General features: G+C 44.7%; 1 protein-coding gene across 20 annotated transcripts in view; it reads left to right on the top strand.

Moving 5' to 3' along the window:
- The window catches only part of NRCAM (neuronal cell adhesion molecule), a 320,573-nt gene extending 309,689 nt beyond the window's left edge, over positions 1–10,884 (top strand). For all 20 annotated transcript variants that reach the window (XM_067745908.1, XM_067745914.1, XM_067745919.1 and 17 more), the window contains one exon: positions 6,105–10,884. In XM_067745908.1, the coding sequence (XP_067602009.1) occupies positions 6,105–6,342 (238 nt within the window). In that variant the 3' untranslated portion in view covers positions 6,343–10,884. The remainder of the gene's footprint in view (positions 1–6,104) is intronic.
- Positions 10,885–20,351: the final 9,467 nt, after the last annotated feature.

The following is a 20,351-nucleotide window of genomic DNA, read 5'->3' on the forward strand; positions in this document are numbered from 1 at the left end:
ATGCCCACAGTCTATTTTATTGTTATTTTACAATGAATTCATTCAGCCAGTATTTATTGAGTGCCTACTGTATGCTAGGCTATGGGGATATTAAAACCAATAGAATGTTATCTCACTAGTTTATAGTCTAGTGAGGGATGCAGGGAGGTGAAAGAACAATCTGAGCGTAGTGTGAAGAGTGCTAGGAAAGGGAAGGGATACTGCTGCGGCACCAAGGGGGCAGGGGCAGGAAGCCAAAGCCAAGTGCATGGCCTTGAAGGAGGTGGCACAAGAAATCTTCCCAGAGGCAGTAATGCAGGAGCTGAGCTTTGAACATTCCTTTCATGGCACAACTTATAGCAACGACTAAAGATAATCGTGGATGTAAGTATCAAAAAATATATTTTATGGCTGTATATACTATTTTATGACTTTTATTACTTATTTTGAAATTTGTTCTATCTTTGACATTCTAGGCTAAGAACATCTGACACCTCCTGTCCTTAAAAAATTCTTATAAAAATGTAGATTAATTTTTTTAAGCTTTGAATACTGTGTAGCTAAATAGGGATGTGACTATTCAATCATCTTCTGTAACTTCTAAATTCCTCTCATTTGGGAAACTATCCTTTCACACTTAAACTTGACCAAGCAACTTCCCTTGGCACAATGTCAAAAGTAGTTGACTTACTCTTTCATTTGAAAATTCTCTTTCATTTGGAAATTCACCTTTGAGTTGAAAAGAGGCAAGCACTCATCCAGACTTCAGCAGAGACTTGTCACTGCTCATCACATCTGGAAAGTTCTAAGTGTGTGTGTTATACAAGCGATTTCTTAGAAAAAATATCTCTCTGAGGTGGGGTCTGGAGTGGAGAGAAGAGGCGTGATGGCAGGTGGTGATTTTTTAGGTACAAATCACGTGCCAGGCACTGTGCTGGTGCCTTATATACATTTTTCTCATTTAACCAGATTGTAATTCCTGAATTAGGACATTACATCACACCACTTTCTAAAAAGTCTTAAAAAGATCTTGAGATGCCTTTGAACAGCTTTTTCTGGAAAGACTCTGTTTGTGGGTAGAGCATCCCTTTTCTTCTCTTCTTTCAAGCACAGCCCATGTTGCTGTAGATTCTCATTCACTATGGCCATTAAGCTGGAAAGGATGTTTCCAGGGAGCCCCTTCCCTGGCCATTATTCATGACTGGTGTGATTGTGTGTATAAAAATCCAAATGAATCTGAAGGAAAATATTAGAATTCATAAGAGAGTTTAGTGATGTTGCCTGACACAAAATTAACATAAAAGTCAATTCTATTTCTTTGTACTAGCAAATGATTGGAAAATAGGATTTTAAAAATGATTCCAGTTATGATGACATGAAAATTTGATGTAGGAATAAAACCAAAAAAAGATGTCCTTGTATTCTATTCCACTGATCAATTTGTCTACCTCTGCCCCAAAACTACACTGTCTTAATACACTAGCTCTGAGTGAGTCTTGATAGCTGGTAGGTCAAGTCCTCCAACTTTGTGATTCTTCCTACAGACGTTTTAAGATATTCTTGGCCCTTTTCATGTACATATACATCTTAGAATCAGCTTGCCAAGATCCACATAAAAACCTACTGTGTTTTTATTGGAAATAAATTGAATCTAAAGAGCAATATAAAGAAAGTTGACATATTTACCATGGGTCTTCCTGTCCATAGTTATGGTATATCCCTCCTTTTTATTTACCTCTTATTTAATAGCTCTGAACACGAGTTTCATTTTCATGGGGGTCTTACACATATTTTTGTTCAATTTGTTCTTATCTACTTCATATTTTTACGGTAGCCAAAATGGAATTATTTTTAAAATTTCATTTTCCAATTGTTTGCAAGTACTTAAATAAAATTTACTTTTATGCTAATATAAGCAATATTACTAAACTCTCTTTTTATTCTGATGTTTGCCTGTAGGTTCTTTTGGATTTTTTACATACATAATCATATCGTTTATGAATAATGACAGTTCTTTTCTTCTTAATACACGTCTTCTATTTCTTTTCCTTATCATATTGCTTAGTACTTCCAGTGCAGTTTGTTTGTTTGTTTTTGGGTGGCTGCATTGGGTCTTCATTGCTGCACGCGGGCTTGCTCTAGTTTCAGCGAGCGGGGGCTACTCTTCGTTGCAGTGCACGGGCTTCTCATTGTGGTGGCTTCTCTTATTGTGGGGCACAGACTTCAGGCATGTGGGCTTCAGTAGTTGCAGCACATGGGCTCAGTAGTTGTGGCTTGTGGGCTCTAGAGCACAGGCTCAGTAGTTGTGGCACATGGGCTTAGTTGCTCCATGGCACGTGGGATCTTCCTGGACCAGAGCTTGAACCCGTGTCCCCTGCATTGGCAGGCAGATTCTTAACCACTGCACCACCAGGGAAGTCCCTCCAATGCAGTTTTGATTAGAAGTCCTCATTATTATTTCTGATGTCAAACAGAAAACTTTCAACGTTCACCATCAAGGATGACATTAACTCAAAGTTTCTTATGGACACACTTAATCAGATTAATGAAGATACTTCTGTTCCCAGTGTATGAAAGTTTTTTTGTGAATGTGTGTTGGATTTTACCATATACTTTTTTTCTAAATCTACTGAGATGATCATAAAATATTTTTCTTTTCTTCTGCTAAAATGGTGAATTATATGGATTGGTGTTTAAATGCTAAAACCAGCCTGCATTCCTGGAATGCAACCCAACCTGGTCACGATATATTATCTTTTTAGCAGATTGCTAAATTCTATTTGCTCATGATTTCTTTGGGATTTTTTTCATCATTTGTGTTCATAAATGAGATGAGCGTGTAATTTTACTTTCTCAGAGTGTTCTTGTTGGTTTTAGATATCAGTGTTATACTAGACTCACAAAATGATTAAAGGAGTGGTTCCTCTGATGTGTCAAACTTGAACATGTCCAAAGCTGAACCACTGATCTTTCAGCCAAAATACGCTGTGCTCCTGAGTAAGCGTAATTCCATCCTTCCTGCTACTCAAACCACCATCAGAAAATCCTGTTGGTGCCACCTTCACAATATGTCTATAATGACCACTTTGTACCACGCCCAGTGTTCCACTCTGGCCCAAGTCATAGCCCTCTCACTCCTGGATTATTGCTGTAATTCCCCCAGCCCCCTAGAGCAGGGGTTGGCAAACTTTTTCTGTAAAAGGCCCGATAATAAGTATTTTCGACTTTACAGGCCGCACAGTTTCTGCTGCAACTCTACAATTCTGCTGCAGTGCGGAAGCAGGCAGAGACAACACATAATAAATGGTCACGGCCCAGTTTTGCTGTAGTTTGCCAACTCCTCCCTCTAGGGTAGGCTATTCGTAACACTGATGACAGTAATCCTTTTTTTTTTCCTATAAATTTATTTATTTTATTTATTTATTTTTGGCTGCGTTATGTCTTCGTTGCTGTGCACGGGCTCTCTCTGGTTGCGGTAAGCGGGGGCTACTCTTCGATGCGGTTCATGGGCTTCTCGTTGTGGTGGCTTCTCTTGTTGTGGAGCACGGGCTGTAGGCGTGCGGGTTTCAGTAGTTGTGACTCGCAGGCTCTAGAGCGCAGCCTCAGTAGTTGTGGAGCATGGGCTTAGTTGCTCCGTGGCATGTCGGATCTCCAGACCAGGGCTCAAACCCGTGTCCCCTGCATTGGCAGGCGGATTCTTAACCACTGTGCCCCTCCCCCCCCACAGTAATCCTTTTAAAATGTAAATCAGATCATGTCAGTCATCCATTGAAAACTCTCCAGTGACTTCCCATCTCATCCAGAATTAAAGACAGAATCCTTACAATGTCCTACAAGGCTCTGATCTAGCTCTATTACCTCTTTTACTTTAATCTCTCTCTCTCCCTCCCTCTCCCCCACTCTGCCCCCCACCTCCCTGTGAGCTCCTTTGCCATTCCTAGAACAGGCTTGCCCCACCTCAGGGTATTTGCACTGCTGTTACTCCTGTCATAATGGCTCTCCCTCCAGCTATCCACCTGGCTAACTCAACCCTTTTAAGTCTTTGATCAGATGTCACTTCTTAACAGGGCCTTTTTTGGACATCCTATTTGAATGTCAGTCTTCCATCCCCTCCCCTGACACCTTCCGTTGTCTTTACTCAGCCCTATATTTTCCATAGCACTAATCACCTTCTGACACACTCTGTAACTAATTTTTTAAATATGTTGATTGTCTGTATTTTCCCCTACTAGAAGTAAGCTCAGTGAAGTCAGGGCTTTAGTCTGTTTTGTTTTCCTGCTCTATCCCGAACGACTAGAACATTATGTCTTAGAGTAGGCACGCAGTAAACATTTATTAGATGTATGATGGATGGATGGATGGATGGATGAATCAAAGAAATGCCATAGACTAGAATTTCCTGGAGTGTACACCTTGGAACACTAGTTCTACAAAGCAGAATAATACTAATAGTTGGAATCCAGGTGACAAAATTCTGCTCACTATTGAACTCCTCAGTAGAATTAAGTGTCTCACCAAGTCATGGGCAGTATTTCACAGGAAGTATTCAAGCACAGCCTAGAAACTAATGATTAAATTCCAAAAATGTGCAAGTTATTCTTACAGTGGGTTGGAGACTGGGTGCTATGTTCCCTACAGTGCCCCAAACACAGGCCACCCCAAGGCTCTGTGATACGTCCCCAGCTGTTTATTAAAACGATAATATCATTTATTTAATTTGTGACAAGCACTTGTGTATTGCTAAAACAGGTAATTTTCAAGAGCGTATGCCAATGTCATGTGAAGCCAGTATTATTTTCAGTCTTGAAATGTTCTCCTTGGTGAAAAACTGGAGACCCTAGTAGAAATTATTGGCCAAAGAGCCAGAATGTTTGTGCATCATGAAATATTTGTATCTTGGCTAAAAAAAAAAAAAAAAAAAAAAAAGAGTTACTCTTCAAAGAAGAGGGAGCAGTTAAATCCTGACACAAATTCCTAGGTGAGATACTGCAGCTCATGGGACCTGTCTTTTACATGAAATCTTTTTTTTTTTTACTAATGTTGTTTATGTTTCCCATTTTGCATTTGTTCTTTGAAAGAATACAAAAGATGTCATTGCCTTTTTTTCCTTTTTTTTTTTTTAAACCAAATGTTACTTGTTAGGGACTAAGTATGCGTACCTAGTTACTTGACCATGTGAGTGAATGTCCTTAAACATAGTGATTACTCTGCTACTTCCAGATATTGTGCTTAGGGGTTCAAAAGAGACATAAGCAAATAGAGAGAGAGAGTCCTACACATTTTTATAAAATTACACTCCTCAGATTCCACACTGCGGAGGAGGGAGTAGTAAGGTAAAAGTGAGGGCAGGAAATCTTCGCTTTTGCATTTGACGTGCCATTAATAGTACAAATGTAGCGCTCTGAAGTTAAAGCATGTCTCTTTCCAAATTAATAAATCTTTACCCATTAACTAAAATTCTTACAGAAAAAAAAATACTGTATACGATCAGTATGAGGATTTGGCTTTTCTTCTTAGGCTATTTTCATTTGTTTCTTCTGCATCCTTTTAATGGAATGTCTAGGTCTCTTGAAAGGTAAGGTTCAAGTTTACAAGTCTGGCCTGTACTCAGTAACAAAAAGATTTGAGATGCAGGATTTTGCTTCTTGCTCAGAAAAACAAAAATCCATACTTCACACTTAACCAAAATCATTCTCCATTCATACCCAAGGAATCAGAGATATTATGAAGTTTAACGTACTAACTTCTCAACTTGTCATAAGCTTTTACCCCCTTTCTAATTCTATGAAAGTAGTGATGATTTTCAGCTTTTCTCAGTTCTTCCTTTTGTAATGCTTGTGATGATTTCTGAATTGCTTCCGAATCAGTAGCCAGAAATCTGTCATTGATATTGACATGCACCCTACAAAGCCATCCACCTACCGGAGACTTCATGATTAAACCATTTGTGCACTTGCCTTTCATTCCAACCGTGTCCCGGTCTTTGGAGGCCACCTGACGATTAGATTGGGCTAGAGGAGCTCAGGGCTCCAAACGCTTTCTCATCATTTGCACGCATGATCTTTGGGAACCAAGCCTTTTCCCTAAATGCCAGTCTTGATGAAAATGTTTTCTCTTTTTTCCAGTGATGCAGAAGACCACAAGCCTTTAAAAAAAGGCAGTCGAACACCTTCAGACAGGACTGTGAAAAAGGAAGATAGCGATGACAGCCTAGTTGACTATGGAGAGGGGGTGAATGGCCAGTTCAATGAGGACGGCTCCTTTATTGGACAGTACAGTGGTAAGAAAGAGAAAGAACCAGCCGAAGGAAACGAAAGCTCAGAGGCACCGTCTCCCGTCAACGCCATGAATTCCTTTGTTTAATCTGTGAGCTCTTTGCCAATATCCCACTTTTCTCAAATGTTTATCTTAAGTATTTGTCGGTCCGCCTTCTCATACTTTGAACATTGAGGCAGAAAGTCTGTGTTCTGCTGTGTGTTCATATGATGAGAACCATCAAAGCAAGAACCTAACTCAGTCAAATGATATCTTAATGGGAACTGCAGTGCAAAGTGCATACTTTTTCATTCGACATAGGTTATCTTGATTTCCTGAGAACTGATAAAAAATAACACAGTGTCATCAACAGATCATGTTCTTCCCTCTTCGGGATACAGTTCACTAGGATGCATGAAAAATGCTTCACCTTTAAAGAATATACCTGTGTACGTTATTCAAACATGGGTTGGTACTTTGTTTATACTCTCCTCCGCTGAACCCCTAAATATGAATTCCGTTTTCATTGTCAAGAGTGTTACTGTAGTATTCTCTAGAACTTCAGTGTCTTTGTGGACATTGTCGTGAAATTGGTGACTCTATGTCTAGCTGTCATTAGTCTTTTGGGGAGACTGTTAGGCACAGTGTGTACAGTCTCTACTTGCTAAATGCGTTAATTATGACAGGTGCATTTGCTCATGCTTATGAGACGCTCTTACCTGCTCTTTGATCCTGTTACTCCACAGACTTCTTAATCGTCCAGGTATTACAGCGGCACAGTGTTCTACCTTTTACATCCTCTCTCCTTTCAGTGCTTTTTAGGCATAAACAATGCGTATTGCAATGCATCTTGGCATTTGTGGCAGACCGAGAGAATACCAAACAGATCACTCCAATTCAGTGTCAAAAATTATTCCAGAAAGCACAGGGCAAGACACATGCAGTGCCTTCAGACGATAAGCATTCCACAACGTACCGCCTTCTGTATCATTCGGTACAGTCGACTCGGAGTCCTAGATTACTATCATTGTCTAAAAGTAACTTTGAAAAAGCATAGTTCATGAAAACTGCAACACTGAAAAAAAAAAAAAGGAACTGTGAAAATAAAATTAGGAAGATAGTTTATTTTAAGGGGCATGATTTCCCCCATAGGTATAAAAAGGAAAGCTTTATCACCAACTGGAGCAAGTGATGATTTTGTGGTCTTTTATGGGTCCTATTAATACAAGTCACATTCAGTAAGAAAGATGTCAACTTGGTAGGTAGAAAATTTTTACAAAAACAAGTTATTCCAAAACTAACAGGATACAACAGCACACCAACAGGAATATATTTTCCTCTAAGTCTCTATGTATGTGGCAGCTTTTGAAACTCTGCAGCATTAAACAATGTGTATCAAATTGCATGGATGCCTTGCAGAATCTAAGAAGTCTGACAAGTGCTAACAAGGCCAACAGTCAAAGGGATTACATCTCCAGTTTCAAAAAGAAGCATATATATTCTATCATATTCATAAATAATATCTATCAAATGGTTTCCTTCCAAATATGAAAATCTATAACAACCTATGGTTGAAGGAATGCTCAGTTTCATTTGCCAATAAATTGGTTTCTCATAACTTGCATCAAGTTTAATTTTAAGTAAAGCTTTTTATATGTAGATATTTTGTTGAATCTGTAAATACACTTAAAGTGTAGATGCTATATGCTTATAGGTGTTACGTACAAATAGGCCAACGATGTTTATGTTGTACTGTATAAGATGTTAGCTAATTAATACAGTGCATGGGATTGGAAAGCATTTAATTAAATGCCTTTTGGGTTTTTATTTTCCCTTTTTGCTGTGAAACTGAAAGAGTGAACTATTTTCCACATTGACAGCAGGTTTCTAGAAGAAATCTTCAGAGCTTTGCCTAAGCACAGTTTGAAGTAATCCCAGGTAAAGATGGCCCTACCTAGTTTCATATCTCCAATATGCACTTTTCACAGATCAACCTTTCTAGTGGAAATCCAGAAAGACAAAACAGGCTGCCTTGGCATCCGAGAGCACAAAGATAAGTTACTTAAAATTTGCCAGTGTGTGCGGGGACAAGAAAAGTACAGTGTTTCCTCTTCCATAATGGTAGATGCTAAATTTGTGCATGAAGGGTCATTTCTGTACTTGTGCAACAGAGTTTGTATTAAAAATTAAATGTGGTTTTAAAAGTCCCTCTCTCTTTTGTAATATATCATGTTCCTAGTGGAGTGTGAATGTCCAAGTAATGGTATATGTAACGGTATAGGCAGATGTGACTGGATTTCCGTCAAAAGAGTGACTATTAGGGCTTCCCTGGTGGTGCAGTGGTTGGGAGTCCGCCTGGCGATGCAGGGGACGCGGGTTCGTGCCCCGGTCCGGGAGGATCCCACATGCCGCAGAGCGGCTGGGCCCGTGAGCCATGGCTTGTGCTCCGCAACAGGAGAGGCCACAACAGTGAGAGGCCCGCGTACCGCAAAGAAAAAAAAAAAGTGACTATTAAACAGTCATGATCTCTTTGTGATTTTTAACTTCTTCAAACCTAGATTTCCTAATGTTTTATTTTATTTTATTTTTCTATTGGCCATGCTGCACGGCTTGCGGAATCTTAGTTCCTCGACCAGGGATCGGGATCTTAGTTCCCCGACCAGGGATCGAACCTGGGCCCCTGGCAGTGGAAGTGCAGAGTCCTAACCACTGGACAGCCAGGGAAGTCCCTCCTAATGTTTTAAAATAGCGCAAATTTTGCTTTTTGCTTTTAAAAGGCAGAGGAAATTAAATGCAAAACTGGACGCAATATAAAAGAGAGCTAATAAAAGAAGGGCATATCAAACATTGTAATGCAAAGGCGAAGTAGATATTACCAGCCTTTAGAGAAACAGTCTGAGAAGTCAGGTAATGCTTCCTTTCCTGAAGCCTGACCTCTGCAGGCCTGTTTGCTGGTGCCTTTGGTCACCCTCTCTTCTGCCCTCCTGGACCTCCACTGTCCCCGGCCACGGCAACTGGATTCCTTAACCTCTCCTGCTTGATGACACAGTTTGGGCGTTGACGAGTATCACTCTCGGGTGTGTCATCCACCCGCTTCTCAACAGCCCAATTCTTCACGTGTCTCACACCTGTCCAGCTCTGCAAACAGCCAAGACCTGGCTTGTTCCTCTGTTCCTCCACCTGCCCTTGGTCCCCTGGTCCCAGCTTTCCATCCACAAGACCTTCCGCTGGCACAGAGCTCCCTCTCGCTATACAGTTACTTGGATAACAACATGATATATACATCAACGTAAGATGCTAATAGACCCTATGTAGACCTTGTTATTAGTCTTTTTACCGTGGAGAGCATTCACTTCTGACAGCAAGTCAGGGTCTCCAGTCTACACCGCGGGCCAGATTCACAATCTACATCCTCAGGCCACGTCATCAGTCACAGCTCTGTTTAGCAAGGGGGCTGGCCAGTTGTAAACCCTGACTACAAAAAGCATTGGTCTGTGGATGCCTTCTTGTTCAGATGATTTATAATGGCCCTGGTTTCCTTTTTCTTTTTCGTAAATTTCAAATTTTATTGAGGACCTATGATGTGAAAATTCTCCCAAAAAATGTAATTGATATTTCTGTATTTTAAAGCATAATGATTAATTTTACTTTCATAATTTAAGTAATTTTAGCAAACTCTTATCATTCAGTTCCTTAAGATCTGTATTTATACAGTTGACTTTGCAGGGTGACGAAGAAATTAGACAATTGATATAACCCAGTGTAACCTCGTTTACTTTTAGTGTCTGATAAAATAATTGGAAGTAGCTCGTGGAGGCAAAGGAAAGAAATGCAGAGAACTGCGAAGTTTCACCTGAACTGAGCAAATCTCTCCTGCTCATGAGCTTTTTCTACAAATTACCACCAGAGGGCTCCCGTACTTTATTCAATGCAAAAGAAACTGCAGGAAAACGAAGCCTCTGGAGAAACAAGGCCGACCACCTTTGATAGTCAGACTGGGTCTGATCATGCAGAAAATGATTGCCTGCTGTAACCCGGGAAAATGCAGTTAGCAGCTTCCTCTGACGAGTTCACGACCTCCAGGGAGTACGTCTGTGTCACCTCGAGCCTTGTTAATCTCCTCCCTCGTATTGATTGTGGCTGGGTGGCTGACAGCCCATCAGCAGGGACAGAAGGAGGAGTAGTGGGCCTCCTGGCTCCCCCTAGATACCCCCTCGCCTGCCAGGTGGTGGGGCTGAAGGAGGGGCCGGTCCCGAAAGTGGTCCCCCGTTTCTCCCGATCGTGCCATCTTGTCTGCCACCAGTGGTTGATGTCCTGTGGTTGGTTAGCACAAGAAGCACAGTTTAAGCACAGACAGCTTTTCTTTTTCACTTTAGAAAAAGCAGCAGAGGGAAGGAATACTCGCAGAGGATTTATATTAAAGAAAGAAACAAGCAAACAGTTCCCAGGTTGAGGTAGAAAGAGACCAGCGTTTACCTTCCAGCTCTGCCATCAACCAGCTGTGGAACAAGTGAGCCCCCATCTCCCACCTCTCCAGGCCTCCGTTTCTTCAACTTTGAAATGACAGAAGGCAGATGACTTCTAACATCCCTTTCTGCTTAAATCCTGTGATTCTCAGTCATCGCCGTCGCCAAACAAAAAAAAATGTTTGAGCACCTACGACTACCAGGCATTTTGCCGAGTGGGGAGGGTACAGATGAGCAAAACCAGATGTGGTTCCTGCTCTCACGGTGCCTGGAGTCTGGTGTGAGAAGACAGACGTTAATCAGATAACCACCTGAATGACTGTGTAATTAATTCCACCAAGATAAGCGCTGCAAGGGGAAGGAACGCCGGTCCATGAGAGCAAGTGATGTTCAGAGCGGTGGGAGGCTTCCCTGAGGAGCTGGGATCTGGGGGACATTAGGACCCAGGGGAGATGTCAGGACAAAGCGGCTGCCCAGCAGAGGCCCGTGTGCCCAGAGCAGATGCAGGGGCCAGAGATCCTGGGCACCAAAGGATAGGTTTTTGTATTTATTCAAGGGGCAGTGGAAAGAGGGGAGTAATTGAAGGAGTTGAAGTAAAGCGTTACATGACCAGATCTGTTTGGGGAGGAGGCGGAATTCATAGGATTTAGTGCACACAATGGGCTGGAAAAGAGCCAGAGGGGTTGATAAAAGCCACTGGGAAGCTTCACAGTCGTTTAGATAAGAAATGATAGAGGTTGGATCCAGATCGTATCACTGGAGATGGAGCGAAGCGGGTGGATTCTAAAGATATTTAGGAAGGAAATTGACGGGAGTGATAGGTCAGATAAGGGAGGTCGAGGGAAAGGGAGAGATCAAAGATGGCACTTAGATTTCTGACTTGTCTAACCTGACGTGAGGGTCACTTAGCTGGGAACACGAAGAGAGAACCAGATCTGGGGTAAGTTATGAGTTCAGGTTAATAAATGAAGCAGTTTGAAAAGCGTCCGAGACATCCAAGTGGAAGTCACTAGTAGCAATTGGATATATGGGCTTGGTGCTCAAAAGAAACTTCTAAGGTGATGGATAGTGATTGAAGCCAAGAGGCACAGGATGAGATTGCCTAGGGAGAAAATATAGACAAGAGGGCTGGGGATTACCTCCTATTAAGAAACTCCCTTAGGGAGTGGATAGGAAGAGGCAGATGGACCTCTGAAGGAGACCAGTAAACAGGAGGCGGAGAAGCTGGGAAGAAATAAGGAGAGTGCGTTGTCTTGGAAGCCAGTGAGCGAGACCACTTCAAGAGCAGGGAGTGGTTTACAGTGTCACTTGTTGCCGAAAAGTCAAGCAAAATGAGGATCAGAAGATGTTTGGATTTGAAGATACGGAGGTCATCTGAGACCTTAGGAAAAGCCGTTGGGTGGAGTGTAGTGACAGACTGAAGACAGCTGAGGAGTGAGTACAAGGTGAGCAAGTGGAGACAGTGAGATTTGCCATCACCCACGTGGACAACCCATCCAGCCCCGGGCTCGCTCCTTCGCGTCTGTGCCTCCATAATGATAAAATCTAAGCCTCCCGCTCTCTGCCCACAACCTCCCCTCCAACCCACTGTCCCCTTAAGCTTATTCCTTTTCTTTTTGTCCCCCTCCCCTCCCCTGTCTCGCCCCTCCCCCTTGCCTCTCCCCACTGGGAACCACTACTTTGTGAGTCTTTCTTTATATTTAAGTAAGTTGGTTGTATTTTTTTCTCCATCCCTTTTCCAGCATGGATTTTATGGTCCATTATTTTTGAAACACTCCTGCTTTACCCCAAAGCCCTTTGCCCTGTGGAGGTATCGTGTCCCTAAGGATCGATCTACTGTCTGCTTTCTCCCGCCTGCCCCTAGGAGCTGAGAAATAGAACAGAGGTCGGTGTCATTATAAAATCATAAAATTTTCAAATGGTTCTACTCTCCGCACGGCCCTGCTTCTTTTTCTCAGGTGAACTTATATTCTCACGCTCAGCAATGGCTCTTTCAAACCTTCTCTACTCTCCTCAGACATTCAGCCCTAACCCCTCTCCCCACGCAGCCTCGCAACACATCACTCTACAAAATGACCTTATATCACAATTCACTACAGAAAGAAAAGAAAATAGAGATGGGAATTCCCTCACCTTCCTGCTAGCAGACCACAATGCCTGCTGCAATACGCCTCCCGTTAAAATAGGGGATCAGTCCTTCTACCTGCATCTGGGAACTTCTCCTCCTTTGTGGATTCTTACCTATCTTATCCCTTCTTCTGCTCAACTGGACTGTCTATTGACATTTAACCACCAAGTCTCTCCCTTCGCAAACTAACAGACAGTCAAAACCTGATTCCCCTCCCCATTCACTCCCTTCCATTATCATTTTCTCTCCTCCACTTCATGGTCAAAAAGGTTGAAAAAGTTGAACTAGTCCCAGGAAAAGTAAATGATGATCATCACAAAAGCCACTAGTTGCCAGGCAGTGTATTCTTTTTCTTTCCGTAGCCATCAAATCTCTCCAGTCTCATTCGGTGTGTCCTAGAGACACTGTCTTGCTTCAGCTGTAACTCTTCAGCAATTATCTCACTGAATGACTCAGCAAACTTTTTAATCAACAAACTTTGTGCATGTGTGTATGCATGTGCACGCAGACTCAGCCTGCATATTGGACTCACCTGGGAGCTTTAACCGTCCTATGCCTGCCCACCAACCCCCATCGTGTCTCTGTTCTAATTCTCTGAGAGCTAGCTTGGCATCAGGGTTTTTCGAAGCTCCCCAGATGATTCTAATGCGCAGCCAAGACTGAAACCAGCGTGGAGAAACAACACGTTTCCGCACACTTGTGTGTGCACTTAAAACGTTTAATGAACAGCGTTTTGAATATATTTCTTCATACAGGTTGATCTCAAATTCTCCTGTATTCCTCCCATGAAAAACAACAATATATGTAGGGAAAATGGACCCCGCATTGTCGGTGGGATTATAAAGTGGTTCAGCCACTTTGAAAAAGTTTGGCCATTTCTTAAAATGTTACATATAAATTTACCTTCCGACCCAGAAATTCCACTCCTGGTATATACGGAAAAGAAATGAAAAAATCGTCCATGCAGAGACTTGTATGCAACAGTTCACAGCATTCATCGTAATAGCCAAAGGATAACCCAGACGTCCGTGAACTGATGAATGCATAAACACAATGTGGTCTATCTGTGCAATTAAGCAATAAATCCATACAATTCAATGGACTACTGTTTGGTAATTTAAGTACTAATACCTGCAACAACATAGAGGACCCTCCATAACATTATGCTAAATTAAGAAGCCAGACACAAAAGACTTCATACTATGTGATTCCATTTACTGAAATGTCCAAAAAAGCTAAACTACAAAGAAAGAAAGTAGATTAATGTTTGTCTGGGAATGGGAACGGGGATTGCTGTAAATTGGCAGGAGGGATTTTACTGGAGTGATGGAAATGTTCTAAAACTGGATCAGTGTTGATGATGTCACAGTTTGATAAACTTACTAAAAAGTATTGAATTGTATATACTTAAAACAAGTGAATTTGTGGTAAGTTATACCTCAATAAAGCTGTTAAGATAAAGCATCCCTAGGCTTACGTGTATCTGAGAGTGATGGGGTCTGTGTATAAATGAGGCTTGTGGCGAGTACAGTACCCCCTTACAGGTCACTTCCCCTCCCTGTCCTCCTGTTTTTTTCTAGGAGACCCCACAAGATCAGTGGTTCTCAAAGTGTGGTCTCTGGAACAGCAGCGTCAGCACTACTGGATAGAAATGCAGATTCTTGACCCACCCCAAGTCTACTGAGTCAGAAGTTCTGGGGGTGGATATCAGCATCTGTGCTTTAGCAAGCACTCTGGGTGATTCTAATGCATCCTAACGTGTGGGAAATACAGCACTCAACCTACGTGCCAGCCTCTCTCCTCTCCCACCTGTAGGTATAGGAGTGATTTACCTTCTGAGATTAAAAGAAGAAACTAGGCTCTTTTCATAATAGCAAAAAACTTGAAATAACCGAAATGTCTATCATCAAGTAAAAAACAAATTCTGTTATATCATACCAAAATTCATAGCAGTGAAATACTAATCCACAATAAAGAGGAATAAACTACTGATACAGGTAACTCATTCTGCTGCAAGAAGCCAAGCAAGTTTTATTTATATGAAACCCAGAAACAGGCAAAACGAATCTACACTGATGGAAAGACTCTCAGCGGTTACCTGGGGCCAGGAGTGGGGAGGGATTTACTACAAAGGGGCTGAGGATGCTTTTAGGGACGATGGAAATGGTCTATATTTTGATTATGGTGGTGTTTACAGGGGTGTGTTTATTTGTCAGGACTCAAAACTGTATACTTAAAATGGGTATGTTTTATCGTATTGTAAAAAACTATAAAACAGAAACCTCAGACTGAACTGGGAGACCAGAAGGGGGAGCTCTCATGCCCTGGGCTGATAGCAGAGCCAAACAGGAAAGACTCCTCTTCTTTCCTGGCAACGACTCAGCCAATGAGAAGCCAAGGCTCCTTGTTTACTCACACCCTCCCAACTCCCTCTATAAAAGCCTGCTGCTTCCCGTGCTCGGGGGCATTTGCTCATGGCTCCTCATGGTTGTGGGTACAGGAACGCAATTCTTTTCTGATCCCGAAGAAACCCATCTTTGCTGGGGAAGTAACTGATAGTCTGTTCGTTCGGGGACAACAAAATGTAAGTTATATCAATATTGCTGTTTTTCTAAATTACTTTATTTCATTTTTCTACAGTTTTATTGAGCTTTGATGTACTATAACACTGGTTTTCAAAGAAAAAAGGAACTGGGCCTAAGTGACCCCTCTCTTGGTTCTCTCTTTTTCTCTGAATGGCCTGCCCAAGGAGGCAGTGGGGAGGTGGAGGGCCTTTGCCTCTGCTCCCACCTCCATGTGGTAAATGCAGGGGTCAGGACGCAGCCTGCCTTCTAGAGTCTTCCAGAAGCCATCTCTCCCGCTCTACCCGGCCGTGGGGTGGACGGCTGTCTCGTCAGGCATCTGAGGATGCATGTCGGCTCTAATACACACCAGACCTCGCAAGGCCTGGGAGGCAGTCCCCCTCTAATTTGCGTCTCCGTGTGGCAAGGCCACTTGTGAGGCTTTTCCAAAGCCCTGGCTTGTTGACATCTTCAGCTCAGTGCTTCATGGCATCCCTCTTCTCTTTTATTTTTCTCTCCCAGGCTTTTCACTACCGTCCTTCTTCCTTCCTGCTGTCTCTCATATTTGCTCTCCTGGGCCTTAATAGCGTCTGTTTCCTAGCTCTCAATTCTCCATCCAAATGAGGCGGCATTGACATCTCAGAATTAATCTGTTCAAAATTTAAGTCTTGAGCTGTTGTATGCGCTAACTCTTCCCTGCCCGATGCACCCAATCTCAGTAATCAGCCTCACGTGGGCTCAATTAAGGCAAAACTCTCAGGTGTCATTGTTTTTTCTTTCCCCACCCAGCAAACCCAACAGCCAATTCATGACGTTTTTTCCAAAATGTGTGTTGAATACACGTAACCGCTCTTTATCTCTCGTCTCCCAACCATAGTGCCTACCCTTCTTGCCCTCCTGCAAGCCAAACACCACACAGTAGAGCAGGGTTGGTAAACCTTTTCTGTAAAGGACCGGATAGCAAACAGCTGAGGCTTTTGAGGCCGCCAACTACTCGGCTTTGCAGGGGAATCAGCCACAGGTGTGGAAGATAATTCAAGTGGGTGTGGCTGAGTCCCAATAAAACCTTATTTACAATATAGGTGTGTTTTGTACTGGTCTCAGGTTATCAATAGCCATGTTATTGGCTAGAAATGCCCGAGGCAAGAGTTTGAGCCCTCTCGGGGACCACTTACCTGAAAGTAATTTAAGGAGTGCCTCTTTAAGGAGGTCATTAAAACGCTCCCTGAGGCCAGCTGCCTGCGGCTTTAACGTGGATGGAAGACGCGAAGAATATTAGGTTGGAGAGGCCGCTGTGGAGTCTCCTGAGAGGTAAAGCGGGTGCCCTGGTCAGAGTCAGTGATGTCTGTCCATCCAAAAGGAGCAGGAATAAACAGGAAAGGGATGACCTGTCTAGAAGAGGAATTCTGGGTACGGGTCGCCAAGGAGTCCCTTGTAAGTATTGGTGATTGTGACACCCTATCTGGAAGCCCCAGCAGAAGGGGGCATTGGGCCAAGGAAATCAGTCTGCTAGCGGGAGTGTGGTCTGTCTCGCTGGGAGTATGTCCCCGTCTGGATGGCCTCTGGTTTGGGAGCAGAAAAGGCACTTGTTTGTCCCAAGCTTGGCGGCTCCTGCTGGAGAGGGGAGTCCCCTCCCTTGAGGCACAGCTCCCCAGTGACCCAAAGTTGTGTGGCCCATTTCTCGAGTTGATGGAACAATCCAGAACCCTGAGGCGTCTGTACTGGGTGGAGCGTGGGGGTGGGGGGCGGGGTCTGCCGGATTGTTAACAATGGCTTTTGATATGGCGCCATTAGTGTGAGCGGAAATGATAGGAACTGGGGACTCGGCTAGTTCCTTGCATATCTGGCCCCCCAGGTGGGTTTGCCTCCTGTGAGAAAACTGCCCCTTAGCCAGCAGCCAGACCAGACCACAAGGCCATTAGCAACCACCCAAGAGTCTGAAAACGTGGATCTGTGAAAGGCCCCTTGGTGTGGCCTCCCGAGGGCTGAGTTCCATCGCCTGGGCTGCGCTGGATGGTCTCCTCCACTAGCGCGGCGCCCAAGGCGAGGAAGGTGGAGCCGCGTCCTCCAGCTGTATCCCGTACGATGGTGGCGCTGCTATCCCTGAAGATCACTGACTCCCCATCCATCCCAGACGGTTGTTCCCAAGGGGCTCCCCAAATAGCCAGAGCTGGGGAGGTGGGGCACTGTTACTTCCTCAGGTATCCCAGGCAAGGGGCTGAGCATGGGGGAAGCCACATCCTTCTGTAATTTGGAAAGGCCTTTGACCTCAGGTATCGCCCTCTCCTGAAGGTACCATTTCCATTTTACCAAGGAGGCATGAGTAGCCGTGCCGAGCTTCCGCTGGGTGGCATCTCAAACCCAGGACGTTATAGGAATGTGGGTCTGGGGTAGTCAGGTGGGGCTTGTTAGTGCCTCCGTTTCTATAAGAGTCCAAGAGGATGCCCAAAACTGGAACTCAGGGGGAGTATTTGGGGCTGCTACTGCGCATAGGTGCTTAGTCCAAAACCGCATAGGAAGCCGGGTGGCCTCGTGTTTGGTCCAGAGACCCCAGGAGGCATAGTCAGGTGTGGCTGATGACTTGACTCGGAGCGCGAGGCCAGAGGGGACTAAAGGTGAGGCTTGCTGGACTGTCCGCTGGGCCGCTTCTCAAACCCACTGGTGGGCTTCATCCCGATGGAAGGTGGCAGGATCTCGCGTGTGATTGCACATCTGGGGCAAAGCCTTAGTGGGAGAGGAGGGGTGTGTTGCCTGCAGAACATGAAAAGACCTAGTACGTGTTCTGCCTGCGTGTGAGGACGGGGGTGGGGAACGTGAGTAATCGATGTTTGACTGTTCGGATTTCTTCGCCCTTAGAAGACCAGATGATGCCCTGAAACTTGACAGGTGAGGCTGGGCCTTGGGTCTGAGAGGGTTGATTTAACTCCCACCTGTTGCTTTAGCTGGTCTTTGCAAATTTGCCCACACTGCTTCCTCAGAGGGAGCCTCAGCCTAAGGTCATCAAAATGATGCCAAGACCGGCACTTTCCAACTGTACGGTGTTTCAATCCTGGCAGCAGAGGTTATGTAGCCTTGCAGGACTGTTCAGATATCCCATTGGGAGCCTCGAAATATACATGGAGCCCCTTCCAAAGTGAAACCAAATTGGGCCTGGGACTTTTCCATGGTAAGAACAGAACATATGAGCTAGGTCAGTGTCCTTGAAGCCCTCTCCCTGGGACTGTTGTATGACCTCACTCAATCCTAAACTATTAGGAATTGCCTGAGCACTGTGGTTCTGACAGTCCATGGTGAGGTTCCGTGCATTAGTGGTGGCTTAAGTACTGGCCACATGGGTATTGAAAGGGCCTGATAACTCCTGTCTCAAGCATGTCATTAATGACAGGGTGTAAGCCTTCAGTGCTCTGTGTAAGTCGGTACTGGGGACTGTACCGTCCTGACCGGAGGAGTCCCTGCCATCCGTTTGGCGAGTCCCACCAGGAGGTCAAGAACCTGGGCTTGTTCCGGGTGTCATGGTGTCATGTCGGGACATCCATGCCCACAGGAGGAGAAGAGGAGCCGGCGGGAACGGGGGAGGGCAGCCCCAGAGGAAGCCCTTTGAGGTGAACAGCCCAATCATGACGTCCGAATGGGTTTGTGTACGTTTGATGGTTTAACCAGCAGTGCCGTGTAAGAGAAGGCTCCCATTTGGGGAATTTAGAGGGATTGCCTGGAATGACAGTGATTTGGGCCCTGGGGTCTAACAGGGCCCAAAAGGACTGCTTGTTTACTGTCACAGTGGACCACCAGAGCGACCAGGGGGGATTGTTCCCAGAGGTGAGAAAAAGCCCGGAGAGCTGCCAGTTCCCTAGGATAGGGGCCCGAGGTGGCTGCCAGTCCTGGAGGTTAGGGAAGGGGGGAGAGCGGTCTGAGGGCAGCTGGGTGGCAAGAGGGTGGCTGGCAGAAGGGGGCTGTAGCTGGGAGAATGGCAGTTTCAGGGCGTGGAGTCGGAGGTTGGCCGTCCAGAGATTAAGTGGCCAGGAACCCCAGTTGCCGAGACTCCTAGTGGAGACTTGCCTGCACAAACGACCACCTTCCCACTCGGCTCCGGAAGCCCTGGGGAGCCACGTGAGCAAGTTTAACTCTGACCACGCGAGGACTGGAAAGTCTCTGGGGGTGTGAGGCTGGTCCTCAGCTAACCAGGGAACCCTTGACCTTTCAAATGACTGCTCTTCTCCTTTCCCCGTCTCCCAGACAGTGGAGCTGTCAGCCCAGGGAACCACTCTGCATTCCGTGGGCATTAGTAATGAAAATGACTCCCCAGACCACCAGGGCAGACCTAGATGTGTTTCCTTCAGCACAGGCATCCGTTTCCTGGCTCCGGTGTGGCTTTCCCTTCACACCTCTTTTCTGTCTTCTCTGGCTAAAAGGGAAGGGGAGAAAAGGTTACAATGCCCTAAAAAGAAAAGATACATTTTTAAATAATACTGCTGGATACTAAGTACAAGAAAACGGGCATGGGACAGCTTTTCACAGCACAGTGATCAAAGGCATTTTCAGAATAAGGCATCGCCTTACTGAGTGGAGATACGGGGATATCACGATGAAAATAAAGTTAGCATCAACTGGGCTTCCCTGGTGGCGCAGTGGTTGAGAGTCCGCCTGCCGATGCAGGGGACACGGGTTCGTGCCCTGGTCCGGGAAGATCCCATATGCTGCAGAGCGGCTGGGCCCGTGAGCCATGGCTGCTGAGCCTGTGCGTCCGGAGCCTGTGCTCCGCAACGGGAGAGGCCACAACAGTGAGAGGCCTGCGTACCGCAAAAAAAAAAAAAATCAATTGGCATCTTGATGCTTCCCGTTGATAACCAACTAGGAAGGGAGATGGGGAGGGTTACATGGGGAGAGACCACGCAGTCTTTGAAGGGGAGGGGATATGGGATTCAAGGGCTGTTGTCTCTCTCGCTCCTTCCTGCCCTGCATCTC

This window comes from Pseudorca crassidens, chromosome 8, assembly GCF_039906515.1.
Source record: "Pseudorca crassidens isolate mPseCra1 chromosome 8, mPseCra1.hap1, whole genome shotgun sequence".
NCBI lineage: Eukaryota > Metazoa > Chordata > Mammalia > Artiodactyla > Delphinidae > Pseudorca > Pseudorca crassidens.